Source organism: Biomphalaria glabrata, chromosome 1, assembly GCF_947242115.1.
Source record: "Biomphalaria glabrata chromosome 1, xgBioGlab47.1, whole genome shotgun sequence".
Taxonomy (NCBI): Eukaryota; Metazoa; Mollusca; class Gastropoda; family Planorbidae; genus Biomphalaria; species Biomphalaria glabrata.
The window spans coordinates 21066694-21093152 of NC_074711.1; the positions used below are offsets into that span (position 1 = coordinate 21066694).

A 26459-nucleotide genomic window follows, 5' to 3' on the forward strand; every position below is an offset into this window, starting at 1 on the left:
ATTAAAAATCATTGGTGAACAAAATGAACCACAATGGCGATGTCACAGCCTCCTGAGGCACCCCTGTGTTAACTATGCGTACATTTGATATTAGGCTACATTGTTTACACTTAGGCCATACCCTCTGATTCTCTGGGTCAAAAATTCATTAGCCCATAGTATGTATATATATATGAACTAATCTTCAACGCTTTCATTTTTTCAATAAGTAAATGAAGTAGAATGGTATTAAAAGCTGATGAGAGATCAATAAAGAACAATATTACATAAGTGTTAAGTCCAGATGTTTGTAGACAAAATTTAAAATAATACATCGTCTACACTACTCTACACCTTTGCCCTTTTGGTAAGCAAATTGTAAATACTATTAAGATCGTTCAGAAGATACTTTTTAACCAATTTTTCTAAACATATGTACACAATGGAAGTAGTCAGGTGTGTCAAAATATGCAGGAAACAAGTGAGTTTGCTTAGTTATGTGAAACACCGCACTCATCTTAAATCTTCGGAACCAAAGACAGTGTATCAGTATCTTATCTTATATAATACAGACGTTACTTCAAAAAAAGATACAGCTATACACTTTTTTTTTTTAATGGGAGATAAGTAAGATTATAATAGAGGTTTGTGTTTTTAAATTGCTAACTCCCTTTAATTTTAATACTTACATATAATAAAAAATTTACATTTTTAAATGCTAACATAATAAAACGTTGCAATAATAGTTTGAAAAACTAGTATTTTGACAATTTTCATGTTCATCTTTATTTCTAAAGTAAGAAAAAAATACGAAATAGTTTACTTCAGTAAATGCAGAACTGCATTTGCTGCAGACATACAATTTTTCATCTTCATGACATCACAGTACTTTTGTTTCGGGATTCTGTTCTACGCTTGTAAATATAGACTAGAGATTGATCTGAACAAGCACTCGGCATACGCTACCCATTAGACTAGACACTAGATTAGATAGTCTTCATCTAGACTAGTGTCGAGTTAGTTGTTTGTTTTTTTCTGGGGACTAGCATTCAGTTCAAAATGTCGTTCGCAGGATTAAAAAAGCAATTTAACAAAGCCAATCAGGTAGGCTTACCGTAGCGTAGGTAATCATACTCATAGGTAATGGATCTAGATCTAGTAATAATAATTTAATTTTAAATTTTTAGTTTATCAAAGTTTATTTAGACTACTTCACTGTTGTACTAGATCTAGATTTCACTTTCAGTAATTCTCTAATTCATGTACTTGTAGATCATCTAGACATGTCACATTCTAATTATCTAATTCTTGATTCTGAATCTACTTATCTAATATCTACTATCTTTCTTTGACTATCTTTAATCTTAGTATCTAGATCTAGAATATAGATCTAGAATATAGATGATATATATCTAGATCTAAACAGTAAATGATACTAGATCTAGATCTAATAGATCTCTAAGTGCTAAGTCATTCTTTCAAATTCTAAGTCTAAGTGTAACACTAACTGTGACTGTGACTAACTGCTAACACTAGACACCAAGTAACAGTGTAGGCACTGTTTGTAAGTTTGTTCTTTATAAAATACTTTATCATACTAGATCTAGATATCTATACTCTAATTACTAAGTGTGTTACTAGTCTAGATCTAGATTCTAGATAGACTACTCTAGAGAGTAGTTTATTTATTCTGGACATTACATGAATCTGTACAACTCGCTGTTTTTGTGGTCATTACATCTTTATTTTAATATTTAATATGAAACTAGCATGCTGTATAATCATGTGTGTGTCCATTTTCAAATGATTTTGACCCAATTTCCTTCCATTGAGTCTGTTTTTCATGTAAGAAAAAAGAATTTCAAATTTGTAAGTCAGGTTGTTGGTTTTTCCTATAGATGATGTTGCCTGGATGACTTTACCTCTTCTTAGGGTTAAAACTATATTTTTTGTTTGGCTAAGTCTATGCTAATGAGACCGGCATTATTCTGTTTAATAAGATGTTGTATTAAATTATGATTTTCTTACCAAAATTTATTTCAAACAGCCAGTTTTGGACATCAGTGTTAATGATCTTATATTATGTTTGTTTGTTTTTATGTTGTTGTTTTTTACAGAGAAAAAATGGGCAAATGTTTTGAGTGAGCATTATACATTGAATGAAGTTAAATGCCTAGATCTACACCTTCTAGGTAGATCTAGATTTATAGACAGAATATAGAGGATTCAGCTATTTAGGCAAGAATGGCCATCCTAGCCTGTACTATACTACAAAAGATCATCTTTATTAGAAATTTATTAAATGAATATAAACAAAAAACAATCATTCAACACACACCTAATCATGCAAACATAAAATAAGTCAAAAAGTCAGTGTAGAAGTCACTATCCCAGTGACCTAATTTTGGTAGAATAAGTGTGTTTTCAGATTTTTATTTCTTGTGTTCGTATTTGAAAACATCTTAATGATTTCATGTGATGGGCAATTTAGTTAATATCAATATAGAATTAAAATCTGAGTTTATTGATGCCAAAATATAGAAACTGTTTGAAATAAATTTTGGTGTTTGGAATCAAATATATAAGGTGTGACAAAATTTGTTTGAATTAAATGAAAATACATATGGTTTCTTTGACCTTAAAAATAATAAAAATATGTATATATAGGTTAGGGGTACAAATATAAATAGTCATCCTTATTCTCCTTAAACTAAAGAAGATTTTGATACTTAATTTTTTTTTTCTACGTCAAACCATTATCAAATAATGCGCTGTCAAAGTCAAACTTTTGAATTTTTGACCTATACTATAGAGTTTGAATATCATATAAACAACTCTAGATCTAGTTCTAATATTATCATTAATAATGTCACTTTTTTATGAAGAGTTCAGAGGAGTAGTTCAATGAATCCTAGAGTGACTAGAGTAGAGTCTAGTCTACACTGACACTCAACACTTTTGTAACACTACACTGACTACATACATGTACTACACTTACAGTTACTACAGTCTAGCAGTTCTAGCTTATATAACTATAGAGTATAGATCTACTCATCTAGATTACTCTTTCTAAGTCTAATTAGATCTACTCATCTAGATCTAGATAGTAGATTTATATCTAGTCTAGTAACAGTATTATGACTATGAGTATAGAATATATATATCTCTTGAAACTATTTATAAATACTATAACTATATATATATATTATATATATATATATATATATATATATATATATATATATATATATATATATATATATATATATATATATAAATAGACTATCTATAGACCATAGATCTAGATTCTATACATACACTAGTCTACAATACTCTACATGGGCATGGGCGTTGTGAGGGGAGCTAGGAGTGCACTGGATTTGATAACTGTTTTGTGATAGATGGTATACTTTTGTAAGTTTAATGCGTAATTATATAAATAGTAAAAGTTATCAAATTCCATTATAATCGTAGCTAAGGCGATGGCTTGAATGGGAGTTTTGAAGTTAATACCGCTTAGTTCTAGTAGGCCTACAGCACAAAAAAATAGAAGGGTGCTTTAGTTTGTTGTTTTTTTTTTAGAGTTTTTCCCACAGACATAGCAAAGGCAAACGTGACCAAATTCATATTAAATTTATGTTTCGGAGGGTGCTGGGGGTTGAGGTAAAACCCCCCTTCAATTATAAAAAATTCAGACTAAAAAAGTCTTAAGAAAAATTGAGCGAAATACTGTCACCAACTTCCAAATGTTACAACCTACCCTCTTTAAAAAAAACTTAAAACTATAGTTTCTACATGAGTGTAGCGATGCTGGATCTTGATATTCAACCCCCTCCCCTATAATTAAATTTCAGTAATAAACTCACAAAATTCAAATTAACACAAAGCTTTTATAAACCTATGGACTGGTCTCGCTTTAAATAAATAAATGTCTTCCCTTGCATATATATATATATATTTATATAATACACCCCCTCTAAAATTAGCTTCTCCAGTAGACAGTAAAGAACCAGAATCTTCTTATGAAAAATCTATGCCTATTTTAAACTTGTTGTTTTTTTTACTAAATACAATTAAAACAACCTTGACAATTTTTTGCAATACAGCTGGCACATAAATAAAACTCTCACTTATCCTTTTATAAAGCCTTAACTTCTGTGGAATTTTGCTGATTGATTTAGAACGACTAATGGCGGAAAACAGATTGAGCTTTTTTCAATTTTTTTTTTTTACAAACAAGCGAAAATATTTTTACAAGAATTGCAGTTAACAAATAATTATAGCCTGATAACTACATAATTTTTTGTGAAGTTCTTTGGTTTTAGGTCCTTGTTTTTTAACCAGTTTAAAAGATTTTTAAAAAAATACCAAAATTGCTTCCAAATATGTATATATATGATATATTTATATAAATATACCTTTCCTGCAGTAATTTTCTGATTCCTTTTTTTGTCTCCAGTATATGAGTGAAAAGATTGGAGGAGCTAAGGGAACAGAATTGGACGATGAATTCGTAGAAATGGAAAGGGTGAGTGAATTATCTTTTAAAACCAAAAAAGCCACAAAGACCTACTCTAAAAGTTTAATTAGTAAAAAGTTAAGAAAGTATATGCTTTTTTAATATTTGACTTTTATGTTAAGACATTTTTTTCCTTTCTAATTTTGGTTCATTATCCTTTCCTTTTTGATGTTAGTCAGTCTTTGGCAGTGATTTGTGTTAACCCATTCTAAATTCATCAAAATTTAGGTTGTTTATCTTATCATTTTGTTGTGAAACTATTGCACAATAAATAGAATGCAATATAAACTGTTTCTCAATATAGTTGCTAGAGAAATGCTGGTAATTTTATTATCAATCCATTTTAAATAATGGGGAGTATGATTTTTTTTTAATAATTAATAACATTGGTACTCTATTTATGATTTTATGGTGCCTGCAAAGCTATTTACCTGGTGAAATTGTAATATTAAGAAATCAGTACAAATAAAGAATCAGCCAGTATCTTAAAAAATTGTCCAGAATTTTATAAGTTTTCATCTAAAATTGTCATTTATTCATTTCATGATACTTTTAGTTAAGCACTGGCACATCATATCTATCTAGTTGTTCATTAATATCTAGTTTCTAGCTTTTTGAAAATTGTGTTGAGGTTACTTCCTTTTTGATGTAGTAAGCATTCAAAATTGTTGAAAACATTTTTGATGAGATCTTAGAGGCTAAAACTAGGCGTTTTGAACAAATTTTGTTGTTTTTTTTCTTCTTGTTAGCTTCATACTTTTTACCTTGCAATATAATTACCATTATAAACAAGATCATGTTTTTTTTTTAAATCCCCATTAATTTTTAGCATTTATTCATCGAGTGTGTGTACATTTCTAACTGGGCAGTTGTAGTGGTGAAATATGATGCCACATTCTATGGAGAGTGTGTGCTATTTATAGCAGGTTGTCTGTTTAGTTGTGTCATGTCGTTCGTTGTGTGTGCTCTGGTTCATTGAGTTTGTAGAGCAACTGATACAACTCTATCATTGTATGACCAGACACGGTTTTTTTTTTGTTCCCATGACAAATGTTTTCTAATTTTGTTGCATTTTTATTTCCAACAGACAGGGCAATAAGATGAAGCTTTCTATACGGAACCCTAAAATAGATTTTATATAACACGCAACTTTTTTCTTTCCTACCGGCTACGCACTGTATATCTGGTATATCTCGGTAACATTGAGCGCTATTTTAAAATTTTAAGCTTTATAATATTGTGCAATTGAAAGCTGAGAAGATCACCCACGAGCTCTCCCTCCATGTCAGGGAGAACTCCCCTTACATTGAATAGTTCGTTACCAGAAGCTTTAGTTTAACGGTGATATGAATGTTTTGGAAGTGTTCAAAAGCATTCCCAACTTTGTGTTTCAAATGTAGAGTAGACTTGAAGTGTTTGATTCAAGAACAACTAAGTTAGTATCATGCTGTCAAAGTTATTGTCATGGCCACTATTAAATAGCCTTTCCTTTTCTACCAACTGAAGCAACTTTTTGTACGGAAATAATTGCAGATCGACAAATAATTGTATATTTAATTTTTTAAAAATCATATGCTGATTAATATTGACGTTAAAAAAAATATTGTATTACGGGCTCTCATCTGGAATGTCATCTATTGGTTTTATGCTGTCACCCCGACTGTCGCGTGTGTGTATACCATAAACTAAGCTATTGACAATTCGATTTCAACTTTTATCAAGGAGCACGCTTTAGTTTTTGAAAAAGTTCTGTACCATACTCTTCTCCTGAATACTAAAGGCGCCATTGAAAGTTGGACGTTATAATCGTGTTCAGTATAGGTGCAGAGATCATCCAAAAACTCTTTGGTTTTAAAACTATTAGATGTATTTTTATGCGCTAACATAGAGAGCCTACAGTAGCAAACAAAAACTGTCTAGAAGTTGAAGAAGAAAACATTTTTAACGGCCCCCGAAAGGATAAATAGTGCTATTAAATTTGTGTTGTCCGTCTGTCACGTTTAGATTTCAAAAACTAGAAGAGCTATTGAATATGTGATTTGATTTCGCTTTTTTTTTTTCAACTCAAATAATGCATGCCGTTTTTTTTTATTAAAATAATACATCTCTTGTAAAGTAATACACCAATCTTATTATTGATAAAAAGGTTATTCAGTTTGTTTTTAAGTGACTGACTTACATTACAATTTTATTGTCAGAAGGTCTATAAGTCGCAATATTGATTTTCGTTTATAAAGACCAAGAAAGCACACTGTCTGTACATGTCACGCACATTTTTACAATCGAGTTTTAATACACTGTGGTTCATGTTATTAAAGATTTAAGACTAGGTTTGTTGTTATTTCGCTGCTATAATACTTTCATCAATCGAAAGAAGATATTTCTTGTGTTCCAGATCTATGTAGTCAAAAAAAAAAAGTTTAACTTTAATTTTATAAGCTTTGGATTTAGATTAGCTTGTAAACATTTCCCTTTTATTAGGACAATTGGGTTTAATGGATGGCTCGGTCCCTGTTTGAATGATAATAACTTTGAAAGCAAAGCAATCAAAATCGATCAAAACAAGACCAAGGCTTAAATATTCCTTGGCCATGGGCGGATCCTTCGGGGGTCGCCTCTGTATTTGTGTGATAACACAAACTCTTTGAAATCTTGTTTTAAAAAAAAAGGTTTAAAATGAATATCGTTTTGCGCACTGTTTAATATCTTAAACATTTTCTGTCATGATCAATTCCAATTGCACTATTGTGTTCAAAATATTTGCAAGGTCTTCCGAGAACGTGCCCATTGGTTTCCAAAAGGAAGGACATAATGTGGACACAGAGGTATTACTTAATGATACTTTCATTCTTACGGCTGTGGTTTAGTTCAGTGTTTATGAACTATGGTCCTCTTCTTTGTAATTGTGTTTAGGTTTGATTACGGTGTGATAATCACTGTCAATGCAATAAGTTCAAGCACTTTTCAACTATTCGATATCTGTACTAGAATTAGGGTCTGGGTTGGTACAGAAAAACTTCCTTGTACGTTTGCTCTGTTTTTATTCCTCTCTCTCTCTCTCTCTCTCTCTCTCTCTCATTCTTTACGTCTTATGGGTTCCGTCCCTTCACACAGACACCTTTCTAATTAGGCCACGGCTCACACCACTCATCAGTGCTATTGACACATTCAAGTAGATCTACATATAGATCTAGTAGACTGCGTCTATCAGGCTTATTGAAACAAACGATATTTATATCAGCCTTGGTCCACGCCACGTAGTTTAGCGGTCTACTTGGTGTATTAGTCCGTTGATGTGTGTAGCGGGCTCTCCTCACCAATATAGATGTGTGTATTTGGTTTTAATTTAATGTTGAGACACCCGAAGACCCAGAGAATTCTTTCACTAGACAATGAGTTTAATAAATAGTGTCTATCTGATTCTCCTGATACAGTATTACTATTCAGAACTAGATGTGCATTTTTTGTTTCAGTGACTGATACACTGTAGTCATCATTTTAATATTATAGAGTGTCTAATTACTTGTTGACATATCTACCATATAAGCATATTTTCAAATATAGGACACTATTGTATTCATTTTAATCCTACCATGGTCTTATTTTTGACTTTAAATGTCAATATCTCCCTTATCTCCAGCATGCGTCAGAGTTTTAAATTGACTTTTTTAAAAATAAGTATTATTGGGTTACCAAACACTAAACATGGGCCTATTTAAAACCGAGTAATCCGCCCCCCCCCCCCTTTTTTTTTTTTTGTTTCAACGGCGCTCGTGCTCAATACTATGTTACGAATAAATAATATTAGAATTTCATGTTGTTGTATTACGTGTATTAAATGATATTGTACACGACAGACCACATTTCTCTTATAGAAGCATGTCTGTATAGTACAGCCAGCAACTTGAGTACTAAATGTAATTCTGTTTGTTTAATGTGCGTCTCTCAGTTCCTCCTTTCTTACTGTCTTGGAGTGAAACACTCCTCGAGATATTGTGCACCTCATCACAGCAACATACCTTTACAAATAGATGTGTTTTGTTAGGCATCTGGTTTTGGACCAGGAACAATAAATCATCGCGTCTTGACTGTTCTGCCCACTATTTATCACCCTATTAGCCGTGGTGTTTATTTTTTGGAATCGTGTAGGAATTCTTTTCAGATATGTTAGCCACTTCGTCATTGTTGAATTTGCTGCCCCGCTGGTGAAACTGGTCGTGTTTATGGCATTTGTTTTATTCGGCGCCGTAATGCAATGCTGTGTACAGTCGATTTTCTCCCCCATTTCTCAGGCTTGTTTATACAACACCGCCACTAGTTTTCTCTCTGCCCGCCTCCCCCACTTTGTTTGTTTGTTTGTTGGAAGTTAAGCGGTCATTTTTTCATTCACAGTCCTGCACAATGAACCTTTGTTGAGTTGAGAGCCTGCCTTACACTTGTTGCTGTTTTCAGTAGTTGAATACTTCGTTGATGTAGATATGTGTAGCATTTCTTTAGACATCGCTGGACAAGCTATCCAGCCTTGCATTGAGATCAATACACCGCCTGCCTTTGCCATAGCTATCTCTACGTCCTTCTCCATCTCTCTCCTTCTCCAGCGATTGTTTTGTTGTCTTTACAAATCTTAGAAAGTGTGATGTGTGTTGCGGGGATATTTCAATGTCCACCTACAAGTGCTCAATCTACATCAGTGTCTGTGCTGTCTCAGACACCTGTCTCAATTATCAATCATTTTGGCTGGGCTGAAGGGAAAGAAAAACACATTCTGGACCTTATCATTTCAATTCACTTTTGTGTCAAAACTCTTACTAATGGTATAAGTGAGTCCATAGTTTCCTGATCTGTGGTGGTGTTAGTCATAAACTAATTAGGTCTTGGTATCAGACTACATCTTTAAAGTATAGGACTAACATATGTTGGATAATGAGCTTAATTCATTAGAAGCAAAATAAAGAAATCGTTGCTCCATCATTTAGAAAAAAATAATAATATAAAAGCATCCAAATTAAGTGCATGGGCTCAAAGAAGAAACTAAAACCAATGATTTTTTCTGAGCATATCATTGTCTTTTGAGACAGAAGCCATACATAATGCACATGAAAATATTGTATAAAAACATCTTTTTTTTTTTCATTTTGTAAAGGTGTTTTGTTTTTCTTTATCACTAAGTGTCTAATGTTAAATATTCTTGTTATATTTATCACTTGGACATTTCATATTTAGCAATACACAAGATCATACATCCCTGAAGCCATCATAATAGTTGACTGCCTTAAAAGTGAACTACCCATGCATTACCAATATACAGGTGTTTCATAGTATCATAGCATTTAACAGTCATAATCCCATACCACCTTTGCTTCTTTGTTATCCTGTTCAATGGTGATTTATCACTAGTCTTGTTATAATTCTCCATGTTTTGAGATATTGGTCAGTGAATTTTTTTCCCCAAACTTCATGCTCTCAAACTTACTTTTAAATACATCTAACTACTTAATCTAAAAATCCTTGTAACTCTCTTCACTCTGTCTCTCCTCAATGAAGTAAATCCTGTTTGACAGACATGATACCTTTGAGAAAGTTCTCCATTAAATGATATTTTTTCACTACTGTACCTTATTAATGTAGATTTTGTTTTCCTTCCATTCTTGAAATATTTTTTTTATAATCATTATTCTATATCATCAGCGCATTGATGTATTGGGAAAGTTGGTGGATGATCTTATCAATAAAACTCATGAATTTCTTCAGCCTAATCCAGGTATCATACATTTGTTTCTCATAAATGCTTTGTTTTTCGATATCCATAAAGACTTATTTTGGCATTACCTATTTTTGTAATTTAAACATAAAATTGTATGCACTTGAACATTTCAGCCTCAAGGGCTAAGATGTCCACAAGAAATGCAATCTCTAAGTTACGAGGACAAGAACAGAAGATATTATATCCACAACCTGAAGGTACACTTGGTGACTACATGATCAAACACGGAACTGATCTGGGAGAAGACTCAGTGTTTGGTGAGACAATAAGCATTACTTGACATATGTTATGTTTCATTTAGTCCTTGCCAGGGATTGGAAGTATGTCAGAAAACTTAAAGCGTTGCTCTTATTTAATCTTTTAAATGTGTTTTTAATATTAATAGATTAATTTCATTTGTGATAGGTGGCTGTCTGATTGAGGCTGGTGAATCATTTAAACATTTGGCTGAAATCAAATATAACCTTGAAGACAATGTGAAGCAAAATTTTCTAGAGCCTTTAAATCAACTGCAAAATAAAGATCTTAAAGAAGTTAATGTAAGCATTTTATTTTAATTATTTATAAATATATCCATAAGATGCTAGATTAGTGGTGTACATGTTATGGTCATTGCATTAAGTCAAAGCATTCTGTAGAATGACTAGTTAACTGAATATCCATAGTCATTGTGCTAATCGAGGTTAACTTGACAGAAGCATTATGAGTTTGGCCAGCTATTGTGATTGTAATAATTAGTTAAGGTTTTTTGTGAAACCTAGTGTGTTCTACTGTACAGAAGATGTACAGCTCAGCTATTTCAGAGTCATATTGCCACTGTAAACTTTCCCTGACTACCAATACTTCATTTTGAAGTTTGGTGAACTCAGAATATAGGGTACATACAAATTAATGAGAGCTGGATGCTTCTATTACCACTACCAATTTAGAAACCCCACTGGCAGCGAAAAACATGCTTACTCCCTTAGAGCACGTGAGAGGAAGCGAGCAGTGAGTTTTAAGGTTGCCTTGTCCCCGTACAAGGACATCGTTTGTGTTGGCCATGAACCAGTTATCTCTCTATCTAATCCTTGTGCCAATCGCCTTTCGTGCAGAACTCTGCATTCTTAAAGAATGTGGTCTATTGTTTCGTCGGCCTCCATGCAATGGCGGCACCTTGTGTCGTAATTCTGCTTCCGCCGTCCGAGGTAAGCACCAATTGGACAGTGTCCTACCCGAAACTGGGCTAGGACCACCTGTTCTGCACGATTCAATTGCCACCATGCATCACTTTTGTCTGGTCTACTCATTACCCAGTGAAGCTCACGTCCCTTGTCTGAAGAATCCCAGCCATCGTACCAAAGTGCCAACAAGCGTTTGTCGGCTAGGACTCGCACACTTTGGTAAGTGCACAGTTCATCATGCTCGAGTGCTGTTGCGGCCGCGGTTTTCGCAAGGTGGTCAGCCAAGTCGTGGCTGGCCACCCCACAATGGGCGGGCACCCATTGCAAAGTAACGTTCACGCCAAATCGTAGGAGACGCCCTCCGACCGTTAGGACGTCATATACCCTTCTGACACCTTCATTAAGCCCCTCTAAGACCTCTAGTGCGGACATCAAATCCGTGAAAAGGACTATGTCGTTGCTGACGCAGGCCTGTTCATTATCTTCATTGCCACCCAGTCCAGTGCCTGGAACATTGCTTCGAGTTCAGCCTCGAGGCTGTTTTTCTGCTGACAGGATCCCCTGAGCTCGTCACTTTCTGGAGTGCAAGAGAGTCGAACTACCGCACCGTACCCAGCTTTCACAGTTCCCTCGAGCGTCTGCACAGAGATTACCACTACCAGACTGCTGTACCACTTTTCTGTGATTCCCAAATGGCAGTGTTCCTATTTAATGGTAGGGCTACTTGCCTAGTTCATTCTTTAAAAATAACTAACCAATCGTAATTAAACCACATGTTTAGCCATTCAAATGCCTACTCCAATGCATTTACTTTGAATTGGTGTGGTTTTATATGAAATATTTCTGAAACATGAACCAAGCTTGTAAAAGGTAGTTAAAGGGTCATGGAGCTCATGAATAGATGGACAGTTAGTTTCAGAAGCAAAGGCTGGTAGGGTTAATATATTGCCAACTGTTGGCCATGCTATTTGACTTTTCCTAAATGTAATTAGGAGTACCTTGCTGATGAGAATAATTGACATTGACAATAACCAAGCTTTGAGAATTTGATACTTGTTTAATTGTTAATGGATATTTAAACTAAAATTAATGTAATTACAGGTTTTTAAAAAAAAATAATAAATTATCTTTTAATAGCATCATCGCAAAAAATTGTCTGGTAGAAGACTAGACTTTGACTGTAAAAGAAGAAAAAAAGAAAAAGGTAAATTGAAAACAGTTTATAATGTGTCTTAAATTAGCTTCATGTTAACCACTTTATTTTTGTATTTTTTTATATATATAATTATTTTTTTTTCCTTATAGTGTTTTGACGTGTGATCTGTCAGTAGATAATACAATAATAAACTTAACTTTGTGTACTTTTTTTGTAGACGTTTTCTTTTTCACTTTCTGAAAATTTGAATGAAGAGATATTAGCTATCTATATTATTGCATGATTAGTTTGTCATCATTGTTTTTAATTTTTAATATTAATATTAAATGAAAAAAAAAAGCATTTTAAATAGAAGTACATTCTAGTTTAAAAAATATAATTCAACTATATAGAAGTGTATAAAATAATTTTGGAAGTTTTAATATGTAGACTACTGAAGCTCACAAATTTCACCATCCTCTTCCCTCAGTACCTCAGTTACCTTGTCATCTAAATTTACTATTGAACTTTCATGCGTGGAATCATTTTATTCAGCTCAGACATCACTTATATATATGCAAACAATTTGAAAGTATAGCCTTACATACAAAGTTATACATTGAGAAACAACACAGTGACATGTGTTTAAGACTATCTAGTGTATTCATTGAAAACTTGCATTTGGTCTGCAACTGTAATGTCTTTTAAAGTGAAGAGTTTTTTTAATTACTGCTTTATAAGGTTGGCATTGGAAAGCAGCATGTTCCAATGTAATGTATATATATATATATATATATATATATATATATATATATATATATATATATATATATATATATATATATATATATATATATATAAAACACTATATATATTTTTTAAATCTAATCTACAACCATTATTTATTTAATACTCTTATTTTCATGTCCTGTTTCCTTCAAATCTAGGAGGTAAGGTCATCTTTGCTTTTATTTTTATTTAATAGTTTTAGTAGGCTACTTTGTAGGTTATAAATATGCTTGACATTGCATCTAAGTGAGTGGTTCATTATTTGAAGGATCATGCTGGGCATTAAAATTGTTCACTATGGATAGATATTTAGGCTCTTAGTCTGTTAAAGTTAAAAAAAAAAAAAAAATTTAAAGAAGTATCCCTTCTTACTTCTACAAAGTAATGTTTGTTAACACTGCACAGATACTGAAATTTTTTTTATTTGTTATATCTTCCATCTAAAATATATTAATGTCAAAGATGTGAAACAAGGTATTACATTGTCCAGTCTATCTTTAATCATTGCAAAATAATTACATCATTTTAATTTAGTTATTAATGTGTTTAAGTGAAAATAATCTATCTTGATGCTGAAGTTTTTTTTAGTAATTATTTTAAGTTCTTTATCTAATTTACATACAAATAAATGCTAACATTCAATGTAAGTATTATTTTCATATTAAGAATAAGAAATCATGTATATGTCTTTTTTTTTTTGGTTTTGTTTTGTGTGTATGTCTAGTTACCAATAAATATTAAATAGATTGTGTTTTTTTTGTGTGTTTGTTTTTTTTTTGCTGTTGTTGTTTCTAATTGCTGGGTAATCACCTATTTTTTTTTTTAATCTATGAATTAATAGTCTGTTTCTTCTTGTATGTCCATGTTTCTAGCTGCCGGAGGTAGTATAAAGCTTGTTGATATTTTATTTAGACTGTTTATTTAGTTGTATTTATTAGTCCTTTATATTGTTTATTATCTATCTATTCAATAGTTCTGTTTTGGGTATCTTGTTTTTTTCCTGCATGAATACATGTATGTCTTTTAATCCAGAGCTCAGCTTACAATTTATTTATTTATTTATCAGCCTCCTTTTTTTTTTTTTTTTTTGGAAACACAACTTTAATTTGTTTAAATTTTAAATTAATGAATTAAACAAATGCCTATACTAGTGATAAAGTGTTGATTGTTTAGTAAAACACATGGAAATCAGTATAAGGAATCTCAGGTGGAGGCTGGAAATTTATTTAGGATTTAGGACATTTTATATTGAATACTTGACATGCTCTGCCACGATTGTAGCATTTGCTCATTGTACCATCCTCGTAAGCCATAAATTCTTTCTACCATGAATCTCTTCAGATTATTACTTACTTTTAATGTTATTAGGAGGGAGACAGTCTCATATTTTCTGGTGCTGGTTTTAGTTGTATATTTTCTGTTGTGTGTTTCTTCCTGAGATGAAAAAGAAAAATTCAGTTAACTATCTTTGAAGTATATTTCTAGCTAAGTTTGACATTTGTTAGTATAGTTTTGTACAGTGGCTTTTAACTCATCATAAGCACTTTAAATTGTTCTCTTTAAAAGAAAAAGATATAATTTTTCATGTGCTTTTATAACCACCTGTAGAGCAGTTATTTGTCTTGTTTACTCTAAATATATATAGTATCAAGATAAAACTATGTTATTTATGCAGCATCACCAGGCAACATTTAATTGCATGGGCTGCTTGAATAGAAGGAAACAGATAATTTTGCATTGTCACATTCAAATATCACATAGTTTTAAGAAAACTTTATTTACTATCTAGAGTCAATAAATTGACTATTAGCTTTTTTTTTTAATAAGGGGAAAAAATGTCAGTCTATGTTTTGCCAACAGAAACTTAAAAGAATGAAGATGATTGAACTGTTCTTCAAATTTCTTTTATTTACTAAACTTTATGTCTATGAACATTATTTTCATCAGCTAAACTATTTTGATTTATCACCAACACATAAAAGATTCTTTCCCATAATTTAATGATTTCATCAACATTTATTTAGTTTAGTCCAGTTGTATATAAAATAATTATTACTATCTATTTCATTTTGAATCAATTGCATGATCAAAAGCACAGCCACACAGTGATAGCCACGGTAATAAACATGCATGTTTTATAACACCCTCCAATGTATGTCTTCTCATCCAGTATCTAGTAAATCACTTTAAACAAAAACTCTGTTCTTGGTTCGTTTTGTGTGTCAGTACTTTAACAGAGTACAAGTGTACACAGAATTAGGTCAAGAGGTTATGGCATGAGCCTTGTTTCATTAAGTAGCCTCCACCACTTAACTAATTAGGTTTTGATTTACTAATGTATGTATTTTTGGATGCCCTTAGATTGTTCCTCTCTGAGCATTTCTTCATCCCAACTTAAAAAACAAATTAGCGAGCAATGGTTAAATAATTAAAATTATTACTTTAAATATTTAAAGAAAGATTTTTTAAGCTCTGCTGTTGTTTCTAATGTTTTTAATACTATGTGTGTCTATTGTCTTTTTTTTTTTCTTTGTGAAAATCTAAAATATTTCTTTTCTCTCACCCTATTTTTAATAGGTTCCAATGTAACAGAAGAAGAATTACGGGTTGCAGAAGATAAATTTGAAGAATCCAAAAATTTAGCAGAAAATGCTATGCATAATGTTTTAGAAAATGAGGTAAAGTAGAGTTAATAACTACACATGTATACATGTAAGTTTAGAAAGCATAATATGGTAATTCAGTTTATGACAATTATTACTTAATTAAGATTCAGTTCTTTAATAAATTGAGCTTAAGTTTTGTAAAGTGCTTTGTGATCCAAATCAATTCTTTTAAATGACTTGTTCAAGTCAATTATATATTCTAAGCTATACAATCAAATATTCAGTGAAGCTTGTGTGTGTTTATGTTGAACTCACTGTACTACAATGAGGTAGAACTACAATGACACCTCTCCACACTGTAGAGCATCTCTCTTTACACTTGCTACATCTTAAAGAATGGATGCTGCTTTAAAGTTAGAAACAAAAAAACTGTCCTCTAGTTATTATTCCAGTTTTGTTGCTCTGTTGTTCATTGTGCTATCATTGATAAGTTTGAATACTAAATTTTATTTGATAGGTGGAATATATTAGTCAATTGCAAGCTTTTATAGAGGCTGAAGTGGATTACCACAGGCAGGCACTGAATACTCTTCAAACTCTGATGGATGCTCTTGAGATCAAGTATTTTTGTTTTTCATATTAAATTTGTATAGTATATTAGAATTTGATAAGGAAAACCAATGACTTAGCAGAGTTTAAGTCATTGATTAACATGCATGACTAGATTGACACATGAAATGCATAGGACATAATTATCTTCTTTTTTGAAGTAAAGTCTGTAATATATAAGATAAACAGAAAATGTATTAAGAAACAAATGTCTTGATTTTTTTTCTATTAAGCATTATAATTTACAATAGTAAATATATTGTTGAATTTAATCTCTATTTTTCATTAACTAGAATTCTAACTTGTAAAGCATAATAAAAATGGGTTTATTTGGGGTTTTTTTACTCATAATTGTTATAACAGTGAAATTATCTGATCTAAGCAGAGCTTATAAATTGTTTATATATTTCTGGAAAACATGCACAAATTAGGTTAAACCTCACTGCTACTCAGGAATATACATTTAAAAAAATTTGTATTGAAATTATTTTTTTAACAATCCCTATTCATTATTTTTACATTAAATATTGAAAAGAGTTTAGTTTCCCTTTCAATGTTTCCAAACCTGTTTTAATCTAGACGCAATGATGCTGCTTCTCGGCCAAAATCTGAACACATACCTAAAAGGATAGTATCTTACAATCGTAGTGAATCTCCAAACTCATATGATGGTCCAAGTGAAAGTCTTGACACAGGCGGAAAATCAGGCAGCTACAATTTCAATAGCATTCAAGCTCCATCTTATCACCAGTCTGGTAAGTACACATTCATTAATTAGTCAATATTAGATAAAAATATTTTCAAATGTTGAATTCTTGCTATTGCTCTTTATTTTTAAATTGCTTTAATCATGTTCAATAATTGAAGTTTCATTAATTAAGTAAAATTGAATTAACTAATATTGTAATTATAGTTCTTGATAGAAAGTATTATTTAATCTATGTAATAAATAGCATATCATTGTTCGAATTCATGAAAACCTCTAAAAAAAATACAGGCAAAAAATTTGTCAAAATCATTAGCATATCATATTCAAAGTTCAATGTTAACATTTAAATGACTTGAATTTGAATTGACTAACTTTTTTTTTTTTTTACTAAAGCTTAACAACATATATAAAATATATCAAGTATATATCAAATCAATATTTATATATATTAACAATTATATTTAACCAAGTTTAGAATGTATAGAAAATCAAGTTATATTTACCTATTATCAGTTTTAATTGTTCTTGACTAATCTTAGCTCAGTTTGCTCATGCCTACGTTTGTTTCATTTTCTTCTGTCCAGTTGTGTCGTTGTCTAAACAAAATTATAAGCAAGATGATAGAATAAAGTTTTAATAAAATACAAAACAATCTGCCTAAAATTGTATTATTCCGGAAACATGTTAACATTTAAAGCAACAAACTTAGCTGTACAATACTAGCTTCCTAGCATGTTTTTTTTTATTCCCATAGTAAGTCACTCAGCATCTAAATTGTAAAAAAGGTCACACACTAACGCCACCTGTATGTTAATGTTCATGCACTATGTTCATTTGCTTTGTCTGAAGGAAAAGTCATTAAACAATGCTCCTGATCCATCTCATTTTAGGCTTTGATCCTTATGATGATCAAGATCCTTTTGGATCTTATGCTGGTAAGCGGGACACACCCTTTCAGTCTACTATTTGTTGTCTACATTTCCTTGTCCTTGTCAAGCTTCACACTACTGAGCATTTCATTGGAAAACAAAAATTAATTGTAGAACTAGTCACCACACTTTTTTTTTTAATAAATTTAATTGCATGCTTGTTGCATTTTATTAATATGGCTAATTCTCAAATACCCTTTTATTGCTGCTGTTTGTACAATCTTATTTAATAACCCACATCATAACTTTTTTTAATAGAAGAATATTACCAAAGAAAATATAATTTCTACTCTGTTTTAATAAAAAATCTCCTGTAATTTCTCTTTTTCATTATCATTATTTAGTTTGTTGTGGCTTTGATTGAATGTCAAATCCTTTTTTTTTATTCATTAGTATAGCTTTTGTCCCACGCTGTTATTATTTCCTACTTTGTATTAGGAAATTACAAGTTGCATTCATAATAGCAATTATAAGAATTCAGAAGTAAATATTGAGTTTCTTTAGGCCTACATAAATATGTATTTAAATTGATTTGTGAAAATATTACAAATTTTGACATGTTTAGTTCCATCTTACCTAAACCTAATTCGCAAGTCATTAAATTTTTTTTATTCAAAGTTATTTTTTAAATCCTAAACATTTTTCTGTACCATCTTTTAGTGTTAATAGTCAAGTCTGTGTTTTATATTGCTGTCTGTAACTTGTTGCAAACATTTCACTTTTGTTGTTTTTTTTAGAATTAGTCAACAAATGTATATACCTGAATGTTTTGTTTATTCTTTTTATTATCCAGTTCCTGATACCAAGAAAAAGCCAATGGCTAAAGCATTATATGATTTCATTGCTGAAAATGAGGGAGAGTTGGGCTTCCAAGAAGGAGATTACATTCAACTTATTAGTCAGGTATCTGTAGAAATAAACTACCAAAGACTAAACCAGCTTGAATTCAGCCTTCAATTTTAATCACTGTATTAGACAGTGAGGAATTTTCTGAAAAATTTTTGGAATTTAAAATTTTTTGTCTGATCCATATTTTCAGACAAAAAAGTCCTATATTTTTTTTTATTATTTTTGACAGAAAAACATTTAAATTTTTTTTTATACACACATACATAGATATATATATCTGATTTTATTACTTATCCATATTTAGAAAAATGCGAACTGGGACCTGATTTGTGTTGTACATGCCCATGTAGGATTTTGGTCTATTTACATAGTCTAGATTTATATATAAAGATCATGTTGTAATTAAAAACCATCTAGATCTAGGTTTAAAAGTCTAGATCTACGGAGTTTTAAATCTTTCTAGTTAGATAAAATGTCTGGATCAAGATTCTTTAATTTAAATACTTTGAATGGCTGTCTGGACATTTGGTGTTCGCAGCTACTATGCGCTTTGCACATCTTGAACTTTCTAAGCCCCCTAAGGTCTAGATCTAGACTCTAGATATAGATCTATAGAATATATTGGATCTAGATCTAGATTAGTGATATTAGTAAGATTAAAAGTGAAGTCTAGATCAAGATGATCTTCATCTGCTGAGAGATATATAGATTGATAGAGTTTGATGACATGGTGTATCACAAACGCAGGTGTAGAAAATTTCCTAAAATTTTGCAAAGTCTGATTAGATATCTATGTAATAAAATCTGATTAGATATCTATGTAATAAAATCTATGAATCTTTATTTATTTTCAGGTTGATGAAAATTGGTATGAGGGCTCTGTCAATGGCCAGGCTGGATTTTTCCCTATAAATTATGTAGAAGTGATCAACCCACTCTGATGGAAATCAAGACAATTTGAAACACGCCCCAAACTGCTTTTCTTTTTCCTGAGAGATAGTCGCCTTGTTCTTCTGTTTGGGATATGTAGATCCATCTTACCTGTCTGCTCTTAGTTTTATGTTACTCATTTGCTGTAACTGTACAAGTTTTTAGAGAATGCAGGTATCAGCAAAGAAAATTGTTTCATGACATGTTGATGATGAATATATATTTCTTTTATTTCAAGGAATGAAACATTTATTATTTACTGAGCATAACAGTGAGATTATAGAATTGTGAGAAAGTCACAATCATTTTGAACATTTTACTATTCTGAAAGCTATGAATTTAAAAAAAAAATTTTTTTTTAGTTTTTAGCTAAGTTCCATCTCACTATTGTCTCAAACATGCTAACAATGTAAACATCAAACACATTCCCTACAACACTTACTTAATTTTAACTATCTCACTAACAACTTCACAATTGTATCTTTGCAATAACTGCATCTATCACTGATTTTCTTGTATGCTATAAGTATTTGTGTTTGCAATATCTAGCAAAAATAAATTTGTTTAGGTTAAAATTTAGAAATGACAGATCCAAGAATCATCATCTCAGAAACATTTGTTTGTGCTTTTACTAAAGATATGATTGGTTTTTAACTTTGATAGTGGAAATGTATTATCTTGCAACTTTGGTGGATATTTAGTCTCTTGTATACTATTCACCAGTGTGAATTATATTTAGTACATAGTCATGATATCTTTGAAGTTAATTGGTACTAATTATTTTTGTCCCTGGGCTATGTTTGTAATAAAGACATTGTGTAAACTGAAAATTGTATCTATTTATTTATTGGACACAGTACGTTCTTTTATAGTAATCGTTTGTATATTTTTACTGGCAGCAGAACGTCTTATAGTGCAGCTTTGGCAATGACTGATATGCAAAGATCATTGGACAATTAAAAAAATGTAATGCAGGGGAGATAAGAAAGCTATTGACTAAAAGACAATCTAACTGGGCTTACTACTGATTAAATGTTTATAGTTATTAAATAATGCAGTAAAACAGGATTTAATTTTTAAAAATATTCATACATTATACCCCTCCAATGTTTTGTATAATAACTATTTGTATCTGCTGCACAATGCTCAAGTTACTATATAGAACATGTTGGACTAGTTAGAATAATTTTCTTTATTTACTTGTGTATTTAGTTACTAATGCCATCCAATGTACACTATTGGTTGACATGTTTTGATGTTTGCTCACTTCACTATTTCATTGTAGTTCTTCAAATCATGTTTTAGCTAAAGCCTGCATCCAATTCATTTCAATTACACATCCATTAAGAGTTGTTGAAAATTATATTCAAAAACATATCTTATCACAGTGGGAAAAGAGTCTTTTAATATTGTGGCCATGATTGTAAGAGGTGGTTGTTTTCTTATGAATTTTTCTAAATCCTGTTTAAAGTATGTTAAAATAATTACTTTTTTGTTTGTTCTAAATGTAAACACAAGGAACGGCCCTTCAAAATATCCATCATTGAACCTCTCCTCATCTTTATTCCATCTTACTTTTGATTCATGAGTTTTGTTTAGTTTCAAGAACATGTGGTGAGCACAAGTCATTCAGTGATAGACTGAAATACTGGTTTTAGTTGATGCACTTACAGGTGTATCTGTGCATCATTATACATCAGCACAGAATTTGTTGTTTGTTTGTTTTTTTTTTTGTGCATGTTCATTGGACATTATAGGTGTGGCTGTTGTCATATTGCGTACTTTGATTAAAGTAGTATGTTTCACAAAGATTGGGAGTGGAATGCTGTGGGAGAGGTTTCTACAATTGGTGTCAGTTTTATGACTGCATATACAGAATGATGATCTCTGTACCAGAGCCAGGAAAATGCACAGGCATTTTTGGAGGATCTTGTCCATAGCATCACTGTATTATGTTAGCAGTAGTCAATTCATGTTGATGTGTCTCCTGAATGTTTTTACTATAGTCTAGTTAACTGTTTTTTCATGGACTGTGATAGTTTTATTAGACACTCTTTAGTCATGTGATTTGAGATATATTCAGATTGATTCTGATCTTAGAACACTCTTGTACATTTGTTGCCTTCTAGTAAATATGGAACTACATTATGATTAGCTGACCTTTTGTTTCTAAACTAGTATGGTTGCTATGTTACAAGTATGAGATTCAATCTTAATATTATTGATTCACTGTTTTTATTTTATTATAGATTGGCTCTAATTAAAGTGTTATTATTTTATTTAAAAAAAATATTAATGAAGTGCTTTAGATCATTACTAATTATAAGTATGTATTTATCCTGAGAAATATTTGTAATTGGCCTTTGTTTAGATTATCAGGAAATAGTCTAGTTCATAAATTAAAAATCTTATAGCATTAACATTATTTTTTCCTTATTACTTTTTTCTATGTAAGCTATTATGTTCATTTGATTGAGCAACACCCCAGGCTTTCCCCTGTATAGAAATAAAAATGTATCTATCCTTTGTTTGTATTGTATTGATTATTTTCATGGCTTAATCAATTGCAGCTCTAGTTTGTATATTTCTTTTTGGTTATGTATTTAAGTATACTTGGGGGATCAATTAAATGCATAATTTAAGATTTTTTTTCCTTGTATGTTTATTGTTTCCTTGTTTCATGTTTTATTTTATATGATGATGAGATTCCTTTTTCTCATGTTTTATTTTAAATGTTTAGAAAAAAAAATCTTGAATAGAATGTAAATAAAAGTTCATTTTCCTGAAATAGTCTTTCTTATAATGTGTTCAGTCAGTGTAGATAAATTTCAGTTATTTCATTGTAACTTAATGAAATTGCCTGCTATAAATACAATTTTAAGGTTTACTATTATAATTGAAAATAAATTCATGGATTTAGCTTAAATCTATTTATTTGGTAGTAATTAGTATATGTATAAATAGATCTAGGCCTATTCTGAAGCTTATGTCACTTGTAAGTGCACCTCTGTTTACAAAGCTTATATCAGTGATGCCCAACCTTATTCCAACACTCATCTCGTGGGCCCCATGACCTAAAAGCATCACTGGCTTATATGAATTCACTCACTCAGCTGCTTTTCTGGTAATTTTGCCATAGTATACATTATATAGATTGATTTTTCTTGGTAGACCAAGAGACCTATTTCACCGCAAGCAGTCTCTTAAAGCTGCCAGCTGATTTCCTCTTTGACAGTGAGGGAAAACTGTCTTTACAGCGCTTCTTTGGCACTGGGAGACGGGAAAAAGTAATTTTAAAAAAAAAAACAGATCTTAGAGAGATTTCTGATAACAGGCTTCTTTTGAACAGAGTGGATTTGTTTGAATCAGAATATATGAAGGATTCAATTCGACTGCATACAATATGCCAAATAACAGGAAAAGCCAAACATTTCCACACTTTATGCCGCCAATGCATGCCGGACGGACATGTCCTGCTTATGCCAACGGTCTGGTAATAACCGTATTTTTGGCCTTGGTCAGAAAGATGTCTATTTCTCTATACATTGGTGCATCGCTGCGTATTGCAATGTCCATTGTATTTATATAATACATTCAAACTTCTTCTACTTCTTCATCGTTCTCATTGTTATGTTGGAGTGTTCATATGACTAGACCAATACATGAGATGAACTGCGCAGTGGTTTCCAAATCAGGGAGCTCTCCATATAGTTTTCTTTCTATTGGGGTGATTTGGGGCCAATGTCTTATACGGGCCTCTTGGTAGAGAGAGCAGTTTTGGAGGACGTGGTAGGCATTTTCTGGTGATACTCCACATGGGCAGATTTCACTGGTTCCAATTTTGAGCTTCCGGAACATGTGTTGTCGCATTCTGTTGTGTCCGGTCCTGAGTCGAAAGATTAGACGTTGGTCTTGTCGGGATAGCTTATAGTAAGCATCATCTTTCTTGTGATTTGGATGGGAGCTCGTCCATTTATTTTATCTACAATTAATTTCTTCATTTTTCATTCAAACAATAACAGGCCTATATTTTCTAAATTTGTAACTTTTTTTTTCACAATTGTAACTTCTCCACAACCTTAAAAAAGGGCCTACTACCGCCCCACTCTTCGATAAAAGGGAGAGGGCGACAGCCTATATATATTTCCTCCAGCATCCGTTAGTTCTGGCCATCGCGCAGCGCAAAGTCATGTGAATTTCAATAGTTGAAATGAAACCCTAGCAAAAAAAAAAAAATAGAACATACCAAATACCGGCACTATTTTCGTAAAAGTTTAAGATTGCTGCTGCTACATCACTTTTTTAAGAACCAACTCGCGCCATCCAAATAGTAGGCCTAAGTCGCATGCGTAATTCTTAGACTAACAAAAGATAGGCTACTTTAAGAGCACTGACATTCTGTCCCTAAATAAACAGAACTTCCTTAAGGAATATTGCGCAATGTTGTGTACAAAATGCAGGCAAAATTCAGCACACTGGTTTTCAAAGAAGCTTTTGATAATGGTGGGGCACTTTTCTAGTGAATAGAAATATGATTTCGAATCAGAATGGGCCTATAGGCTAATTTAAATAGGCATCAGAGCTAACCAGGGGCGGCATTAAATTAGCAGTGCGCGGGGCCCTGGGCGAGTGTCCCCATCACGCTAACGGGCTAATCCGTCTCCAACGCTGTAACAATATAACATTACAATATTTACGTCTCTAAGCTGTAGGCCTTATTTTTTTTTTGTTACAAAACGTAGAACATTACATATGTACTGTTGGCATACTATTGGCTGCTTAAGTGTATTATATACTGTATTGTAATTGTTCTGCATAAAAGATTTTTCTTTCAAGTTAAAAAAGTTTTTAAAAATACTCCCATGGCCGCACGATGTCCATGCACAGTAGCCTATAAAACACTTAGGCGGAAGAAGTCAATCCGAAGAGTTTATTTTGTATTTAAAAATCGAAGTCCAATCGGATTTAATTAGGAAAATGTGCAGTGATCAAGTTTGTGACAATAAAATCTCCTATCGCGGGCCCCCCTCAGGCGCGGGACCTGGACGGGTGCCCCACTTGACACCCCCTAAGGCCGCTACTGGAGCTAACCAACAATTCTGATATTTTATAAATCGATTTTTTTTTTATTTTTTTTTTAAAAGATTTCCGCAAAGGTTGTCACAAAGAAATTTATCAAGGAAAACAGTTTCACTTTATTGCGGGCTCGAAGCACCAGTTAACGCTGTCAAAAACTGAGCATCACTAACTTGCTTCTTGACTTTGTTCATTATTTAGTGGCTAAACCTTTAGTAAAGATTGCTTCACATTAATTGTTTTTAGATCTTGCACTTTTGTATTTTGGATCATATATTTTTAAGCAATTTCAAAGTAGGCCTGCAATCAGTGGCGTAGCAGGGTATCCGTGGGCCAGGGTTCAAGAATATCTTGTTGGGCCCCCTCCTCCAAATAAAACGAATGTAGTGTGTGACAGAACAATTGAGTCATCTGAATGTATGGGTACATTCACCAAAAGACATCCCAATACTTTCTGCTTTATGTAACGTAACGCTGACTGCGCTGACAATTTTGTACTCGACAATAAGCAGAACAATTTTATCGAATGTTTCTAATTTCCCTCAAAGTGCTCCAGCTTCCAGGCGTTCTTTTTCTTTTGAAGAACACAAGGTAATTTGAGTAATCAACTTTAGTAAATCAAAATATTTGAATCTAATTTTCTTTAGAGCATTCCTTGATGACCACATTGTGGGCAAAAGTATTTGAGTATAATGTAAACTATGCTCTCCCTATGGGATTGAAAACGAGTCCATCTTGAGATGCTGCGAGCAAAAAACAAACACATAACAAGTCATAGAAATCTGCAACGTCTTGAACACAACTGACGAAATCATTTAGGACCAAGTTGAAGTCGTGGTTAGCTTAGTGAAAATGAAAGAGAACAATGGTGTTGATTGGACCTCGGTATTTTGTCCAGAACTGCATCGCCCAACAGGTTTATTATCTCGTTTTGAATTTGTGCGCTTTGTTTTCCTGTCAAATTTCAATATTCATAACAATTTCAAATAGGCCTAAAGCCTGGTTAGAAGTTTATGTATAAATATAATGGTGTTAACTTTCTTTAAGAACTATGAACCAGATACTAAGCATTGGTCAGAGAAAGACGCTATTCCTGATTAATGTGCACATCTCTCTATCTTCTAGATCTTTGTTATAAAGCTGCACCCCAATTTGGTTTCGCCATTCATTGTAGCAGAACAAACATATATTCAACTTTAACAAGACATATGAAACATAGGCCTACAATGGTGTTTAGTTTGCTTGCTAAATATTTAATGCTATTTTTTTATATATTTTCTTTTTTCGATTTCATCTCTTTTTTTTTTATTCTTTTCTAATGATTACATCACATTTGTTTTACACAATACAAAGAGAACAAAACACTGTGATGAAGACTTCCCAGTTTGTCCTAAATGAGAGT

The 26459-nt window shown here is 31.9% G+C and overlaps 1 protein-coding gene and 1 long non-coding RNA gene across 6 annotated transcripts; one reads left to right on the plus strand and one right to left on the minus strand.

Annotated features, from left to right (window-relative positions):
- The first annotated feature begins 840 nt into the window (after positions 1 to 840).
- LOC106068753 (endophilin-A3-like) lies at positions 841 to 22769 on the plus strand. Of its 5 annotated transcripts, none has more exons than XM_056027796.1 (13): positions 841 to 1083; positions 4439 to 4507; positions 10187 to 10259; positions 10376 to 10519; positions 10668 to 10801; positions 12563 to 12630; positions 14220 to 14230; positions 15927 to 16027; positions 16473 to 16576; positions 17144 to 17319; positions 18164 to 18208; positions 18996 to 19105; positions 19906 to 22769. In XM_056027796.1, exons 1-13 carry the CDS (start codon positions 1039 to 1041, stop codon positions 19990 to 19992), a joined length of 1167 nt encoding a protein of 388 aa, XP_055883771.1. In that variant the 5' UTR covers positions 841 to 1038; the 3' UTR covers positions 19993 to 22769. The 5 variants fall into 5 exon arrangements, with proteins under 5 accessions (XP_055883771.1, XP_055883764.1, XP_055883792.1 ...); XM_056027789.1 differs by lacking the exon at positions 14220 to 14230 and adding an exon at positions 15441 to 15466; XM_056027817.1 differs by lacking the exons at positions 14220 to 14230; positions 18164 to 18208 and adding an exon at positions 15441 to 15466.
- On the minus strand, positions 14421 to 15927 carry LOC106068756 (uncharacterized). The gene is made up of 2 exons (XR_001217962.2): positions 15406 to 15927; positions 14421 to 14783 (listed from the first exon to the last, which is right to left on the minus strand). It is a non-coding gene; the product is annotated as an uncharacterized LOC106068756 (long non-coding RNA).
- Positions 22770 to 26459: the final 3690 nt, after the last annotated feature.